This window comes from Kogia breviceps, chromosome 20, assembly GCF_026419965.1.
Source record: "Kogia breviceps isolate mKogBre1 chromosome 20, mKogBre1 haplotype 1, whole genome shotgun sequence".
In the NCBI taxonomy this organism is placed as follows: Eukaryota; Metazoa; Chordata; class Mammalia; order Artiodactyla; family Physeteridae; genus Kogia; species Kogia breviceps.
In genome coordinates this window covers 31,035,344-31,052,490 of record NC_081329.1, presented here as the reverse complement: position 1 = coordinate 31,052,490, position 17,147 = coordinate 31,035,344, and the positions used below count along the sequence as shown (strand labels likewise).

General features: G+C 51.4%; 1 protein-coding gene across 11 annotated transcripts in view; it reads right to left on the bottom strand.

The window, feature by feature from the left end:
- The window catches only part of CSGALNACT1 (chondroitin sulfate N-acetylgalactosaminyltransferase 1), a 292,946-nt gene that overhangs the window by 6,135 nt on the left and 269,664 nt on the right, over positions 1-17,147 (bottom strand). For all 11 annotated transcript variants that reach the window (XM_067022817.1, XM_067022821.1, XM_067022822.1 and 8 more), the window contains 2 exons: positions 7,615-7,793; positions 6,678-6,772 (listed from right to left, as the gene is read on the bottom strand). In XM_067022817.1, the coding sequence (XP_066878918.1) occupies positions 6,678-6,772; positions 7,615-7,793 (274 nt within the window). The remainder of the gene's footprint in view (positions 1-6,677; positions 6,773-7,614; positions 7,794-17,147) is intronic.

Sequence of the window (17,147 nt, the reverse complement as noted above, 5' to 3'; positions counted from 1 at the left end):
GCAGTCAAAGAGCCGTGCAGCATTCGAACTTCAAATACTTGGCAGCGGTCTACCTGGCATTTGAGAGAGAAAGCTCCACACAGGGAAAACAAGGGGCCAGAGCTTGAGAAGAAACACTAGAGGGCCTGCAGAGCTAGCCTCCCAAGACCCACTGAGTGGACACAGTGCCCGGCAAGGTATGACCCTCACCTGGGGACAGTGTGACAGAGGGGACAGTGTGACAGAGGCAAATTAACTTGTGAGCGGGGAGTGAGCTACACAAACACTTATTAACGGGGGATTTAAAGCTGGCAGGCCATGAAAAGCCAGTATCTGAACAGCGCGTCGAAATTCAGCCCTTGGTGGGAAGAGATCCGGGTGGTGCCCTCGGCACGTACCGTGCGGGCAAGACGGGAGCACGTGCCAAGTCCACGCCCATCAGGTGTGAAGCAGTGCCCTCGACAGCCCATGAGACCTCGAGCGTGCGGCAGGCCGCAGCACAGCCCCCTTCCGAGCCCTCGGTGGTTTAACCGCACCCTCCCCCAGGCAATCAGAATAAAATCCACAGGAACATCCGGCCTGCAGAGGCCGCACGTGACCCGCCCCTGCCTGCCCTGTCCATCCCCTGTCCCCTCGAATGTGCCAGCTCACAGGTCTCCAAGGCTGGACACCCTCAGTCTGCCCGGCTGGGGTCACCCTTTCCTGCTCACCACCGGGCTCTGCTCAGAGCGGTCAGCCTGACCCCCCCACCGGTGTCACGTCACATCAGCTGGTTTATTTTCTCTGCAACGTGAGGGCTCTCTGAAACTCTCCTGTCGAGGGGCTGTTTCCGTCTGCTGTCCTCACCCACCCCCCACTGGTGAACGTGAGCTCGGGGCCTTGGTCTCATTCAGACTGGAGGTGCAGGTCCGGTCACTGTCCAGCACCCAGCAGGCGCTCAGTCACTCCTTCTCCGAGGAATGAGTGAGGAGCAACCGGCCAGTGGAGACGGAGACGGCTGGGGTAGGGAATTCTCAGCAGCGAGGGGCTCAGCCCAGGCCTCGGAGTCCACTGAGGAAGCCCTCAGAACCTTGGGCTCTGGACCCACAGGCAGAAACGCTTTCCCCTTCCTGGGCTCTAAGCAGACGGCTTGACTTCTTAGAACCTCTGCCCCAAGCTTCTACACGGAGCCACACACGCGGGTGACGTCTACTACCGCGGAGGAGATGCAGATGATACCGTAAGAGGACCATCCCCCTGCCCTGGTCTCACCCTTCTGCTTCCAGGGCTGTGTCCTCATGACCACGCCTCCTCTCGACCCCCAGCACCCTGTGCACCCGGATCCCAGCAGCCTCTGCCGGGCACGACACACCACAACCGGACCCCTGGACAGTGGTCAGGCCCGCCCTCCCTCAGGGAGCCCCCAGACATGCGCTCCGGGGGGGGGGTCACGTGACGGGAGTGATGACTTCCTATCAGGACCAAAACACAAAGCACAAATCAGCGCCTCTCCCCACAGATGTGGGAAGGCTCCTCCCCGAGGCCCCACGGGTTCAGCCGCGCCTCTGGGGCTCCATGTGGCTGACTTGGCAAATGCCGGGGAAGCAATCTGGGCCGTAAAATAAAATCAGTTACAAATTCTCAGGCAGAGTATTTCCTCTAAACCGGAGAGAGTCTCCCGGGAACTGAGGCTGCATTTGGCCCGCCTCACGTCACCGGAAACCCCACGGGCCCCGGGTTTACAGGCCTCGTGCCTGGTGTGAGGCTCTGCTGTTGTTGCCTTGAAGTCTTCGGACATCCTGAGGACTGAGGGCCTGTGATTTCACCGTGCACCGGGCCGTGCCGCCGCGCGGTGAGCGCCCCCCATACACCCCGCGTGGGCTGGGCCCTGAGGCTCAGGGGTCACATGCACAGGATCCCAGGGGCCGCGCGTGGTGTGCACGGGCCTCGGGCTGGGAGGCAGCATGACCTGCCCACGATCACTCAGCCAGTCGAGCCCAGACCGGCACCAGGCTGGCCGTGATGGTGTCCATTTCTTGACAAATAAGGTGTTTCTCAAGCCACAGCTTTCAAAGAATTGGTCTAAGAACGGACTCAACTGCCACCACCTCCAGGATTTGTAACTAAGCCACACTTTTCTACAAGTCTCCTTTCATCGGCATCTGCGTGAAAAAGTGAAGTGTTGGGATTTTCCTGGTGGCGCAGTGGTTCAGGATCCGCCTGCCAATGCAGGGGACACAGGTTCAAGCCCTGGTCTGGGAAGATCCCACATGCTGCAGAGCATCTGAGCCCATGTGCCACAACTACTGAGCCTGCGCTCTGCAGCCCACGCGCCACAACTACTGAGCCCGTGCGCCACAACTACTGAGCCTGCTCTCTAGAGCCCACGCGCCACAACTACTGAGCCCGTGAGCCACAACTACTGAGCCCACAAGCCACAACTACTGAAGCTCACGCACCTAGAGCCTGTGCTCTGCAACAAGAGAAGCCACGGCAATGAGAAGACTGCACATGGCAACAAAGGGCAGCCCCTGGTTGGCCGCAGCTAGAGAAAGCCCGCGCGCGGCAACAAAGACCCAACACAGCCAAAAGTAAATTTAAAAAAAAAATGAAATGTCTTCTGAAGGGCATCTGCTGGACCAGGACTCTGCCCAGGGAGCCTGCAACCCAAAGTCAGACCCTCTGCCCCCTGGAAGCATGCGGTTGTGGAGAACGTGCCCCTGCCCCCAGCTGCCGCAGTCTGGTCCCATCACTTCAGTTCCCGACCTGCCACCCAGCACCGAGGGCGTCTGAGCAAGTGACACATGCCTCTGAGCTTCAACATTCTCACCCGTGACATGAGTGTAGCACTGCTTTTCACCTTACTGAGCGTTACACGGGACAACGTGGGCAGAGTGCCGGCTGCCCAAAGGCCACGGACATGGCATCTGTCAATGTGACTTCTGTTCTCCACGAATGTCTGCTTCCTGAACAACCAGAAACCGACTAAAAGGATGGACCAGGCCCAGCCAGCACTTTTTAGAAGTTTAAACTGAAATGCAGCTCAGTGGTGAAGTAGTCTTTGGACTAAAGGAGAGAGAAGGGTGTAACGAGAGAGAGGCGAGGACAGGGCCTGCGGACCAGGCGTACGCTGACCAGTTGTCAGACAGTGATGGGCAGGGCCACGTGGCGGGGGGCGTGGCCAGGCACTGAGGGCATCGGCGCCGGAGAGGAGATGGCCCTCGGGGCAGGGGTGCTCCGGCTGGCGCCAAGCCCAGGTGCTGGGGTCGGGGCTGCAGACATTTCCTCGGTGATCACTACGAGAGTCAAGACTGTGGAGGGCGGTTCACCCCCCAGGGAATCGGGATTCGGGGCTGTGCTGGCGCGGCCGGGACCAGCTCACCGCCTGGGCAAGGAAGTCTCTTCCCAGCTCTGTCCAGAGACGTCACGGGGGGAGCCTGAACCAGGCCCCGGGGGAGGACTGACGCCCCGAAGATAGACAGCCAATGCTGGGAGCCAGCTCCTTCTCCCTTCGGAGAGTGGCCTTGAAACACTTCTGAGCACACCACTGGCTTTATGCCTTCAAAGGTTTTTTTTAGTGCAATTGATCTGTGTTTTGGAAACGCATCTCTGGCCGAGGGTGGAGGAGAGACTGGAGTGTGAGGGCTCCTGCTGTGGCCTCAGCAGGAACTGACAAGGCTCGAACCGAGAGAGGGGATGTCTGAAGTTAGCAGTTACATAAATGAGGGTTATTCCTTTCTCGGAAGGCTGTTTCTACATTAAAGCATCAGCAAGTTTCACCTCAGGTTTAAAACTCTACAAATTAAATATTAGTATGAAATCCCATGATTTCACTTACTACTGATGACTAACGGTCTGTACTCAAATGTAAAGAAAGAAGTAACCTGAACACACAAATAATCCCCATCAATTTGGTTTCTCGCCTCTCTCTGCAGGCAAATGTTATCACCTGTCAGTGGTAAGAGCCAGAAGTAATAAGTGGTACGCTGCCCACCAAGGTCGTATTTGCAGGGCTGCTGGCCAAGCCTCCCGTTGGCACGTGGCAGTCATCTGTCACAGCCGCATTCCCGACCGGGGCTCTCCCTTCACCTTGATACTGACGCACTCCAGTGAAGGCTCTCAAGGATTTATTAATATATATGTGTCATATCTTTCAAGACTGAGCCAAAAGGAACCCCTGGCAGGAAGTCTCTCCTCATTTACCCACCTCCGATCACTACCTGTTATTTTATACCTTCTCTGCACCCACATGTTCTCTCTCCACCATATTAACTTCTGGAGTTTGAGGCTCTCCTCTGGTCATTTCCTTTCCATTTCTGCTCTCGCCTAGATCTTAAGCAGATCTGTCTCTGCCACACTAGATAAGGGAAGCCTGGTCTCGGCCTGAGCTCTAGCTGGCTGTGTGACCCTGGGCGAGTCTAGGAGAGAGAAGTGAGTGAGTGAAATGACCTGGGGCATCACCACGCACTCCTCAACTAGCTCTCTGTGGGCAGCAAGTGCTCCCGAAACGGCTCATCCAGTAAGAACAGAATGGATGCTTTTCTTTTTTGACGGAGATCCCTTTGTCTCAGAGACAATTGCTCTTTCTGGGATTAAATAGCCATAAATACTGACTCCTAAAATACCAGACCTGTGCGCTCTATGGAAGTTCTCAGCTATATTCAGAGGTGACTGGCAAAGGTTGCAGGATAACTCAGAGGCCTCGGAGCTGTGGACACAGCGATCTGAGTTCTGTTTCTGACTTGACCACTAATTCTGAGGACTTGAGAAGCTGGCCGGACCACGCCAGGCCTGGAGCTTCCCTGCAGGAATGGCAAAAAAGGGATAAAACTTTTAAATTGTGAAATGAAATGAAATGAATTGAATTCCTTGAAAGCCAATAAGGTCTTGACTTGAAATTTAATTTAATTCATTAAATTTCAAATTTAATTTAATTCATTAAATTGTGAATTTAATGAAGTCACAATTCATTAAATTGTGAAATGAAATGAATTCCTTGAAAGCAAATAAGGTTTTGATTTGAAACATTAATCCTATTCAATGTCAAATGTAAAGCAGTACTTTACTTAAAATCAAAGGAACTTTTATTCTGATTGGTTGAAATAAAATAAATCTGTATCCCATTTCCCCCCTCAAGCCCTATTAGAAGCTCAGAACTCTATGGAAAGGAAACATGAAGTTTTTCTGTCTCAATGGGAGTGATATCACCTCTAGGTAGGAGTGAAAAACTCTTACCGTGTTTATGTATAAAGCACATGCATACACACGGTACGTACAGATACACAACGCATGTGCGGTATTACGGTTTCGCTGGGGGAAGAGAGAACGGTGTTATCACTGTGCTGTGCGCCTCACGCCGCAAGTGAAAGCACGCTAAGACGTGGTGAGAAATGAACCGGGTGCAGCCTAGAGGAACCCAGGCTGGAAAAGATCATTACATCAGCTGCCGGAGGTTAACTGGAGGGGGACCCAGGATGGGGTGGGAGAGAACAGGTTTTCCTACTTCTGGAAGCTTCAACACAGAATCAGCCTTCCCAAAGAATTCCACAGAACACATTTTCAATGCAAATCAGTTTACTTTCCCACTGCAGGGAAGCATGGGAGACTGAGTCCCATCACCTCCTCATGGTCAGACAGCGGCTTCCTTTCTCCACCCTGAGAGGCAAAGAAACACGGCTTCGCCACCTCAACAGGAGAGAGAGCCACTTGAGGCAATTCCTACCGCCGTCCCCCAGGCTCAGCGTGAGCTGGCAACAGCTTCAGATAAGCCCCGCTGGCGTCTCTACAGAAGATCACAGCCCAGCTTGGCAATGACAAGAGCGGGACATTTTGCCTCGGAGGGGCACACCTTCCAGCGGCACAGGGACCTTCTGCTGGCTTCACCCCGTCTCCCGATTGCCTGCACTCTCTGCTGAACGGACCAGCGCAGACATCTCAGCTTACAGAGAGCCTGGGCGCTGCGTGGGTCCCCTACCCATCACCTGTGCGGCTGGGATCTTAGCACAGAAGTCCCTCCCATATTCCTGGGAAAGCCACCTTGCTGGTGACACTTCTGATGCTGATGTGGGAGTGGTGACGGAGAGCAGGGATCTGGCCCCTGCCCCACTGTGCCTGGGGCGGTCAGTCTCCTCTTCCTGACTTCCGCTTTCCACCTGTCAGATGGGAGCCTAAGTCTCACCTTTCTTACCTCGTAGGATTGTAACAATAAAGGGGAAATGTGGTGCAACCATAATGCAGTAATACTGGTTTCCAAAACCGTAGAAGAAAGTGATGAAATTACCTTTCGGTAAGGTAGTGTTCCTATTTATTTTCCACTTTTATTAAATACTGCAAGCACTTTTTTTTTTTTTCTTTCTTGCGGTACGCGGGCCTCTCACTGTTGTGGCCTCTCCCGTTGCGGAGCACAGGCTCCGGACGCGCAGGCCTAGCGGCCACGGCTCACGGGCCCAGCCGCTCCGCGGCACGTGGGATCTTCCCGGACCGGGGCACGAACCCGCGTCCCCTGCATCGGCAGGCGGATTCTCAACCACTGCGCCACCAGGGAAGCCCCTGCAAGCACTTTTAATCCGCGAGGCGCTGGGAGCAAAGGCCAGAACACCTGTCACACTCGCAAATTACTCTGGGAAGCGATCCACAGGCCTCCACGCACGGTCAGGTGCCCCTGGTGACGAAAGACATGAAACAGAGCCCCACCAAGGCCCCTCGCGGGGAGCACTCACCAGCTGCTTTTCTAAGGGAGGGATCGAGTCATGATGGCCGTATATTATGCCAGGATTGTACTGACTGAAAAGGACCGGATAAAACACCTTCTTCCCTGCAAACCAGAAAACAAACAAATGCGCTAAGCGACAGATGAAGCTGTTACCTTTGTTCATTTACACGCGACCCTCAGGAAGAGCCTAGGGATCTGCGTCCGCTGTCCCTTTTCCCTCCGCTGGACTCTGACACAGACCTTAGCAGTAGTGCGGCAGGTAGACCAGATGGACACACTCGGATTCCCGACTTCCCAGCGCGAGGGGTAACGTTCCAAGCTCTGACGGCCAGTGGACCTGGCACTGGGCACAACTAGTGGAAGTGGGTGTGAAAAGGGGCCCCAGTGCCCCTGTCCTGCCAGACCTTAACCCTCTCACTGCTGGCTCATGGGGCAGTCAGCCAGGGGGACCTCAGGCAGCAGGAAAAGACTTTGGGAGCCCCGGGCAGCTGCTCTTTACCAGTTTTCACAGATCTGAACAAGGGACACGGCCATTTCAGTGGTTATCCGCTGAGTATCGGCCTTGCTGCTGAGTCAAAGCTATGAGAACACTTTTCATACCGTGGGTTCTTTGCGTCTGGAGCCCCTCCTGCCCTGGTAACCGCCCACAGCCACTGCTTCCCTTTGGCTTCAGCGGCGTCTCCCAGGCCCAAGTCCTCCTCACCACACCTGCTCCCGGGTCGTCCCCTAAAGCTGAGCTCCTAGGGGAGAATGGAAAAGGGGCCGTACACACGAACTTTGGACCACGAGTCCCAGAGCTACGGTGGCTGACGGGCCCACAGCACGACACCAAAGGAGGAACCAAAGCAGACGGCGTCCTTGTCTTTGTCAGCGGGGTAAATAAGGCCGATCCGCGAGCGGGTCGCCGGGCCGAGCTGAGAGGATGCTCGGGAGGGGAGCCCCACCTGGCTGCGCGTTCAGCCTGCAGGTGTTGAGGAGCTCGGCGGTGAAGTAGATGTCCACGTCGCAGAAGAAGAGCAGCACGTTGTGGCCCGTCCAGGCGCGGGCGCCCGCGTCCAGCCCCTTTCCCCGAGAGAACTCCCCGTCCAGCTGGAGGAAGGTGAAGTTCCTGAAGCCGGCGGCTCTGAAAGGTGAGAGCACACACAGTCACTGGGGCGCCCGCGCCTGCGGCCGGGGGCTCCCCCGGAAAACACACAACCGAGGCCCACGGCACCTCACCACGCGCCTTCCGTGACCCGACGCCACTGGGATTAAGGGCACCAAGGACACTTCGAGAAGGTTTTGCACCAATTTATCTTTTCTTTTTCTAGCAGTTTCCCCATATTGAAAATCACCGTCGCGGCTAACGTGTGTTCCTCACGAGGGGGAGAACGTGAGCCAGCGAAGACCAGGTGACAGAACCCGGGACAATCCCAATGCCTCTGGAGCCAATGAAACCACTGGCCAAGGAAATACAGCCACACCGCAAGGGCCCCGCTGAGCAGCTTCTCATCGGGGTTCCCTCCAGGAACCCGGCAGCGTGGCCCGGGTGTATGCCTCTCCCCAGACACGCTCACACCCGGATCCCTTCCCCACCCGAAGGTGACATAGCCGAGCACAGTAAGGAAACGACACTTGGATTCAGGAGATGAGGACGTTTGGGACCTGGCTCCCATGTGGATTAACGCTGTGAAATAGGCAAACCCATTAATCTCCCGGAGCCTCGGCTGCCTCACCTGCAAAACAGAAATAACAACGACACCTTCCTTCACCGCTCTCAGAACGATCAGCGTGGTGAGTGACGCTAAGAGTATAACGCGCATCCGGTGAGCATCAGCCGGTCTGTTACCAGCACAGGCCGGAGGAAATGGAGCCCAGGTGCTCCTTCGCTTGGCTGCTCTCTCCCAGGACCTTCTGGGATGCGGCACGTCTTGAGCAAAAGTTCCAGGAATTCATCTAGTACCTAGTGGGACAGGGACTGTCTTCTCCCAGAGACCCACTCTGGTCCTACTGGACTCCCAATTCCACTTGTACAGGCCTGGCATCTGGCCGGCCCCTCTCCCGTGACACACCCTTCCCGTCCCGATGGCTTCCTCGCCCCCAGCTCAGAGCCCTCCCCCCACCCAGCCTATCCCATCCCCCGATTCTCCCTAATCCTGATGCCTCCAAAGAGGTGCAAAACCCATCTCCATGGGCTTCCCTGGTGGCGCAGTGGTTGGGAGTCCGCCTGCCGATGCAGGGGACACGGGTTCGTGCTCCGGTCCGGGAGGATCCCACATGCCGCGGAGCGGCTGGGCCCGTGAGCCGTGGCCGCTGGGCCTGCGCGTCCGGAGCCTGTGCTCCACGACGGGAGAGGCCACAGCTGTGAGAGGCCCGCCTACCACAAAAAAAAAAAAAAAAAAAAAAAAAAAAAAAACCATCTCCATTGTTTAAAGTCTGTAACTATCTCCGGTAAAGGTCAACACAAATACAGTCATAAACTTTTCAAATGTATCTGGCAGTTTAATCAGTGAAACTAGTTGTGCTACCCCTTCCTTGACTTGTCACCTCCTTTCAGACCTGGCAATGAGCTTGGGTTTTTCATCCTGGGAGTCTGGGCCCAAGCTTGTCTGAGTCTGAGGCCAAACATGCTTTTCAGATGAAGGCAGAAGGCCTGGTGCCTGGAGGAGCACTGGAGTGTAAGCCGGGAGCCCAGGTCCCGGGCCTGGAGCTGCCCAGCCCCACTGGGTACCCAACGGATGCTGGTGACTAAACGTGTCCATAGATGAAGGACTGCAATCCAGCACTGCCTCTCATTATTTTGGGCAGTCACTTCGCTTCTCTGGTCTCAGTTTCCTTGCTGCAAAGCCTCATGGTACAGACCTCAGGCCCTTTGCATGTGACGGTTCTACTGTTGGATGATTCAGCTCAGCACTGCTCTACCCGATTCTACTCTTTCAGAACTCCGTTTTGACTCTTCTCTCTGGGTAGGCGGGCCCCAGTTCCTATTTTCTGTGAGTCACCTGGGGGTTATGCCCCAGCCTTCCCTGGTAGGGACAGCGCTGCCCCCTTGTCTGCAAAGAAGACGTCCAGGTGGAGTGAGACCCTTGCAGCACCTCTGCATCCCCTGGAGGTTTCTACAGCCCTTTTCCCCCTGCCCTACTTGATCAGTTCTCAGGAAACTTCTACCCTTGGGAGATGCCTGGGTTTTCACCTGTTTTCACCTAAGCTAGCCTCACAGAACTTGTCCACTGCCCATGGCCCGGCTTTCTCTCACAGCTGTAGCAGGTCTCTTTTCCTCAACTGTCTCACAGTTTATACTCTGTGAGACCACAGGGACTAATTTGCAGGGCAGGGAGGGCTGACATACCCAAGCACCAAATCCTGGTTCACGTGTATCTGACTCCTCCCAGAGGTTTCCCACGGTCTGTCGTTAGAGATTGCAAATAGCAAAATGCTTCACATTTGAACAATGGCAAGAAACGTTCGCCAAGAATAGGGGAAGGCAGGTCCTTAATCCACTGTGTTAAAGACAAGCAGGATTTTTGTCCCAAACAGCTTACGGTCCATTTGTGTTGACATAGCAAATATTTACACACAAATAGTATATTTGCTATTTACTGGGTAGAATATCAAACATTTACACAAAGTGGAGTCATGTTTAATACTTAAATAACAATACAGGCAGCATTAGAAACGGAACGAACAGCATCGAAGGCATGCCCAGCCGGGGGGCTGAGTGAGTAGCAGGGAGGCAGCAGAGGGCCACAGGTCCAGGGAGAGTGGTGACCGGGGGAACACGCGTACTCCACACAGAGTTTAGTCTCGTTTGTTCTGTCCCCCAGTTCCCCAAGCCCTGGTCTGAACTCTGCTGATGGACTGCTCTTCTCTGCCCTGCTGCAGTGGGGGAGGTGGGGTGGGAGAAAGGGAGGGGAGGAGAGGGGAGGGGGGAGGGGAGGAGAGAGGAGGGGGGAGGGGAGGAGAGGGGACGAGGGAGGGGAGGGGAGGGGGGAGGGGAGGGGAGGGGAGGGGGAGGGGAGGGGAGGAGAGGGGAGGGGGCAGGGGAGGGAGCTTGCCTGCTGATCACCGTCCCTGGGAAAGGGGGCTGGGACAGCTCCCTGTCCTAGTGCTTGAGATGACCTTGATGTAGAAGAATTTATTTTAAAGGATGGACCTAGAGTCTGTCCTACAGAGTAAAGTAAGTCAGAAAGAAAAACAGATACCGTATGCTAACACATATATATGGAATCTAAGGGGAAAAAAAAGGTCATGAAGAGACTAGGGGTAAGACAGGAATAAAACACAGACCTACTAGAGCATGGACTTGAGGATTATGGGGAGGTGGAAGGGTTAAGATGTGACAAAGTGAGAGAGTGGCATAGACATATCTACACTACCAAATGTAAAATAGAGAGCTAGTGGGAAGCAGCCGCATAGCACAGGGAGAGCAGCTCATGCTCTGTGACCACCTAGAGGGGTGGGATAGGGAGGGTGGGAGGGAGGGAGACACAAGAGGGAAGAGATATGGGAACATATGTATATGTAGAGCTGATTCACTTTGTTATACAGCAGAAACTAACACACCATCGTAAAGCAATTATACTCCAATAAAGATGTTTTAAAAAAATAAGTCTTAGAACATCGGCCTCCATGCTTCAGCGTGTGGTCTGTAGGGGAAGAGATCTCGGGGAACAGGTGCCGGGCCCATGGCCGGATGCACACGCAATCTGCCTCCTCTCTCTTCGTCCAACCTCCCAACGAGGATGAGACAAGCCATGTTACACCCACGGCACCACCCGACTTGAACGTGCACTTTGAACCCACTCTCCAGCGCGTCCACAGGCCAGACGCAAAGCCCCAGGACACAGCTCCTGCCACTGGCTGTCCACGCAGCGGCCCCTCTGCCCCACGCGCCCCGGCCGTCTCTGCTTGCCACGCCCCACAGAACCCCGGCTTCCCGTCCACCCTGACCAACGCCGGCCGGCAGGGGACATGAGGGACCTGGACAAGACTGCACACCGAGGCAGGGTGCGGACGGAGTCCCCGCCGGCCCGGGAAGCCCCATCGGCCGGTCCTGGGCACTGGGGAGGCTCAGGGTGACTCTGTCACCATCCGTGGTTCCCAGTGGGGCGGTCGGGTCACTGTGATCAGTTACACGTCCGTCTGCAGGTGGATATCAGTGCTGCCCTCCTCCTGATCACTCAGCCCAGCACCCCCTATAATGAACCAGGACCCCTCCTCCTCCTCTCTCGCCGTCAGGAAGGACCTCTGATAACTGACACGTGATCTCTGCTGAGAAAGAGGGCTGAGCTGGAGACACCAGAAACCAAATCAGAACAACCTCCCTCCCCTCTTCTCCAGAACGGCGAGATGAACACACCGCGAAGCGTCTGGGCTGGGAGCGGGACGCCCCCCCTCCCATCTCAGACTCATCAGCACCAGCTCCGGAGCACAGGGTGCACGGGATGAAGGGACACAGCTTCTGCAGCACAACCGGGCCCCGGACCTTCCCGCAGAGGGACTTGCTCTCTGGGCTCGAGCGTCCTGCCCAGCAGCACGTGGACAGCATACTAAGAGGCCGTGCAGAAGCAAGGACGCATTTCAACACAGAACCCCGACTGGCCCGTGGGGTTGTGGGTTTGGGAATGTGCATGACAAGACCACAGGGCCACAGCCCGAGATGCAGGCCGCAGAGCTACACGGGCAGGGGTCCCGTTTAGTTCTCTGTTCATCTCCATCCCCTCCGCAGCGACCAGCTGGAAGATAGGTACCAAGAGTGCGGACACACTGGGGCCTCCTGTGTCAGCTCAGTGGTCCCTCCCCGGAATCCACCTCCTCCCCACATCGGGTGTCACTGCCTTTCACCCTCCTGTGGACCAAGGTGCCCTCTCCGGGCCCCCAGGCGTCTGGGCCAGTCCCGCCTCCGTTCTCCCCCCGGGCCCAGTGCATTCTTGTGCCCTGTGCACTGGACCACCTGGTCTGTCCTCTAAACCCTGGAGGACACGGACTGCCTTATTTTCTTATCTCTATCTTCAGAGATTATCAGTGCTGTGCAGTAAGTGGCGCCCACGGGGACACAGTGCAGCTCAATAAACACTGGGTGAATCAAGAGACGAGTCAATGGAAAGCAGAGCGTGTCTCAGACCCGTCACTGTGGCAGAGGCTGCCCCAAGACGCCACCTCATCCCCTCAGGTGGGCACCGGAGAGGCCCTCGCACATCCTAAGCCCGCCTCCCCCATCAGAAAGAGGCTCCAACCAACACGTTCCCAAGGACAGGCACAAACCTAGCTTTTAAGGAGATGACAAATATGTAAGTAACAGAGGAAAAGAGAGCTGAGGACAATAAAATGCAATTTGGTTTGAAATATTTAATTTAGCCATACAAAGAAATGTAATATTTAGCGGCATGTCTAGAGTACTGGCCTCGTGAGGAATGGGCTTTTTCACAGTAGAATGTGGGCATTACACTCTCTACTATGTAATTTCCTGTTATGAATCAGAGTCTGCAGTTCCAAACGGCCCCAGGATTACTTATAATTATTTCTTCTCTTTTCTTCTTGAATTGTATTATCAACTGATGAAACTCTTGAGTCTCTCATTCAACTCCTTTCCTTTATATAATAAGTCTGATGCATGGGGTCTCCTCCAGGTTATATGTAGTCATGCTGACAGAGGTTACAATGACCTGAGGCAGCCACTGTTTCAACCTGAGATTTAATTTCTCTAATTGACGTGCATTTCCCAGAACTGCTGGCTTAAAAATGATAAAAGATCTTGCTGTCTAACGTGATTTACTCTAATACAAATTTCTTCCCACCCCTGCAAGGAAATTCTCTTAATGTGACACTTCCCACAAGAGCCCTTCATAAAAAAGAAGAAAAAAACCTTTAAAAATTTACATAGAAATATTATATTTGATGTATAACTTAAAAATTTAAATCTAACAGCCCTGAATATTGACATTTCTTATGAGTTCTATTTACTAAAGGGATCTGAATATGGTAAATAATTTAAGGCTAAACATATTCTCAGCCAGTTGTTCACAGTAGGCATTTTAAACAATATAGAGTTTTCTAGTTTCTGAGCTTATATACAAGCCTGCTTATACAATTGTTTCAGCAAGTTTCTTTTGAAAAGATAAATAAAATTGACAAAGCTTTAGCTCATTATCTAGAAAAATAAGAGAGATGACTCAAATTAGTAAAATTATAAACAAAAAAAGGAGACATTACAACTGATACCACAGAAATCCCAAATATTGTGAGACAACTATGAACAATTACATGCTGACAAATTAGATAACTTAGTAAAAATGGATAAAGTCCTAGAAACACACAACACTCAAGACTGAATCATGAAGTAACAGAAAATCTGAACAGACCAATAATGAACAAGGAGCTTAAAACCTCCCAACAAATAAAAGCCCAGGGTGAGATGGCTTTACAGATGAATTCTACCAAACATTTAAAGAATTCCAATCCTTCTCAAATTCTTCCAAAATATTGAAGAGGAAGGAACACTTCCAAACTCATTTTATGAGGCTAGCACTACCCTGATACCAAAGTCAAACAAAAACACAAGAAAAGAAAATTACAGGCCAATATCCCTGAACATAATGCAAAATCTTCAACAAAATACTAGCAAATTGAATTCAAGAGTTCATTAAAATGATCATACACCATGATCAAGAGAGATCCATCCCTGGGTTACAAGGATGGTTCAATATCTGCAAATTTAAAAATGTTATACATCACATTAACGGAATGAAGAATAAAAATCATAGTATTATTTCAATAGATGCAGAAAAAATTCAAACAAAATTCAAACATCCTCTTATGATAGAAACTCTCAACAAATTAGGAATAGAAGGAATGTACCTAAACATAATAAGGGCCGTATATTATAAGTCCACAGCTAACATCACACTCAACAGAAAAATTTAAAAGCTTTTCCTCTAAGATCAGGAACAAGACAAGGATGTCCACTCTCGCCACTTTTATACAGTACAGTATTGGAAGTCCTAGCCAGATCAATTAAGCAACAAAAAGAAATAAAATGCATCCAAATTAGAAAGGAAGAAGTAAAACTGTCACTATTTGCAGATGGCATGATACTATCTACAGAAAACCCTAATGACTTCACCAAAAAACCATTTTAACTAATAAATGAATTCAGTAACGTTGCAGGAAACAAAATAACATGTAAAAATCAGTTGTGTGTCTATCAATACACAGATTTATAGTTACTGCTTTATGCAGTTATTTTTATTTTTATTTTTTTTTGCGGTATGCGGGCCTCTCACTGTTGTGGCCTCTCCCGTTGCGGAGCACAGGCTCCGGACGCGCAGGCCTAGCGGCCATGGCTCACGGGCTTAGTTGCTCCGCGGCACGTGGGATCTTCCTGGACCGGGGCACGAACCCGTGTCTCCTGCATCGGCAGGCGGATTCTCAACCACTGCGCCACCAGGGAAGCCCTGCAGTTATCTTTTTACTTTTACATCAGATAGGAAAAAAGCATAAGCAAAAAACACATTTATACTGTGTCTCATATTCCCCTATGTGGTAACTTTTACTGGCCCTCTGTATTTCTTCACATGGATTTGAGTTTGTGTCCAGTGTCCTTTCATGTCAGCCTCGAGGACTCCTTTCATTATTTCTTGTGGGGCAGGTTTACTAGTGATAAAGTCTTTCAGTTCTTAACTGAGGATGTCTTAATTTCTCTTTCAATTTTGATGGATGGTTTTGCTGAAAACCTCTGAGGTTTTCTGTTACTTCATTCTTTTTTATTTTTGTTTCTCAAACTATGTCAAATCAATTGACTTATTTTAAAGTTCACTGATTCTTTCTTCTGCCTGTTCAAAACTGATGTTGAGGCCCCACAGTGAATTTTTTTATTTAAATAGTGTACTTTTCAACTCCAGACTTTCTATTTGGTTCTTTTTATAACTGATCTCTCTATATTTGGTGAGACATGGTTCTCATACTTTTCTTTAGTTTTTTAAACATGGTCTCTTTTAATTCTTTGAACAGATTTAACACAGTTGACTTAATGTCTTTGTCTAGTAAGTACAACACCTGTGCTTCCTCAAGAACAATTTCTAATGATTGATTTTGTTCTCTGTGCATGAGCTATATTTTCTTGTTTCTTTGCATGCCTCATATTTTTTTTGTTTAAAGCTAAACATTTTAAATAATGTAATGTGGCAGCCCTGGAAATCAGAATCTCCACTCCCCTCAGGGTTTTGCTATTGTCGCTGTTTGTTGTTTGTTTGTTTAGTGACTTTCCTGAACTAATTCTGTAAAGTGTACTCTTGTGTGTGACCACTTAGTGGTAAGCTAATGATTAAGCAGGGATTTCCTTAAATGTCTGGAACCAATAAGTCTCCCAGTCTTTGCCAGGGTGGGGACTCTGTGTGCATGGCGGGGACTCTGTGAGCACGGTGGGGACTCTGTGAGCATGGTGGGGACTCTGTGTGCATGGCGGGGACTCTGTGTGCATGGCGGGGACTCTGTGAGCACGGTGGGGACTCTGTGAGCACGGCGGGGACTCTGTGAGCACGGCGGGGCATGTCATCAACACACAACCAAGCAGGTAACAACTTACCTGAGCCTTTACTTCCTTCTTGAACAGAGCCTTAAGATCAGTCAGAGGTAAAAAGTAAGGGCCTGCTCAGGTCTTTCTTAAGTATGAGCGCCGCCTCTGGATCCCCAGGAATGTGCTGTGGCTTTCAAAGCCCCTTTGGAGATCTCACTCCTCAGATTCACCTTCTGAGCTTTTTAGTTAGTCTACTGTTTGCCCCAACTCTTATCTACACCTCAGGCAGCCACAAAGTTAAAGACTTCCTAAAATTGTTTTTTGTCATATACCACGGGATAAAAAGTTCCACAGGGAGGCCTCTGAGTCAGGTCAAAGCAAGACAACCTCGTGAGCAGGGCCTTCCAAAGAAATCTGCAGGCAGGTCCAATAATGACAATTCTCTGAGAATAATGCTTTCAAGGAGCTCCAGCCCCATCCCAGCCCCCAGTGGCTGCCCAGCTGTGATTCTTGTGGTCTGCTGGTCCTCAAGGCTATTGAAGAGCTGGGGGCGGGAGTGAAATGGGGCAAGTTAAAGTTCGCAAAGCTCCCTGTTCACACCAAAATTCAGTCATTTGGATAAACACTTTCCAGACTGTTGCAAACTTTAATTTCCACAGTTCTTAAAAACGTTGATTCTGAGAATTTTTAGTAATTTTCTCACTGCTTTTATGGAAGAGAATTTTGCAAGCTCTTTATTCCACCATTTTCTCTGATATCACCTTTTTTAAACTGTTGCATTATATTCCATTGTATGAACTTAATATCATTTAATTTTTTCCATAATATATTTTCCCCCAATTTTTTACTTGGAAAAAATTTAAACCTTTAGAAGTGTTGTAAGCATAGTAAAGTACCCATATACCATCACCCAGATTCACCAAGTGTTAAAGTTTTGCCATATTTCCCCCCTCCCTCCCTCCCTCCCTTCCTTCCTTCCTTCCT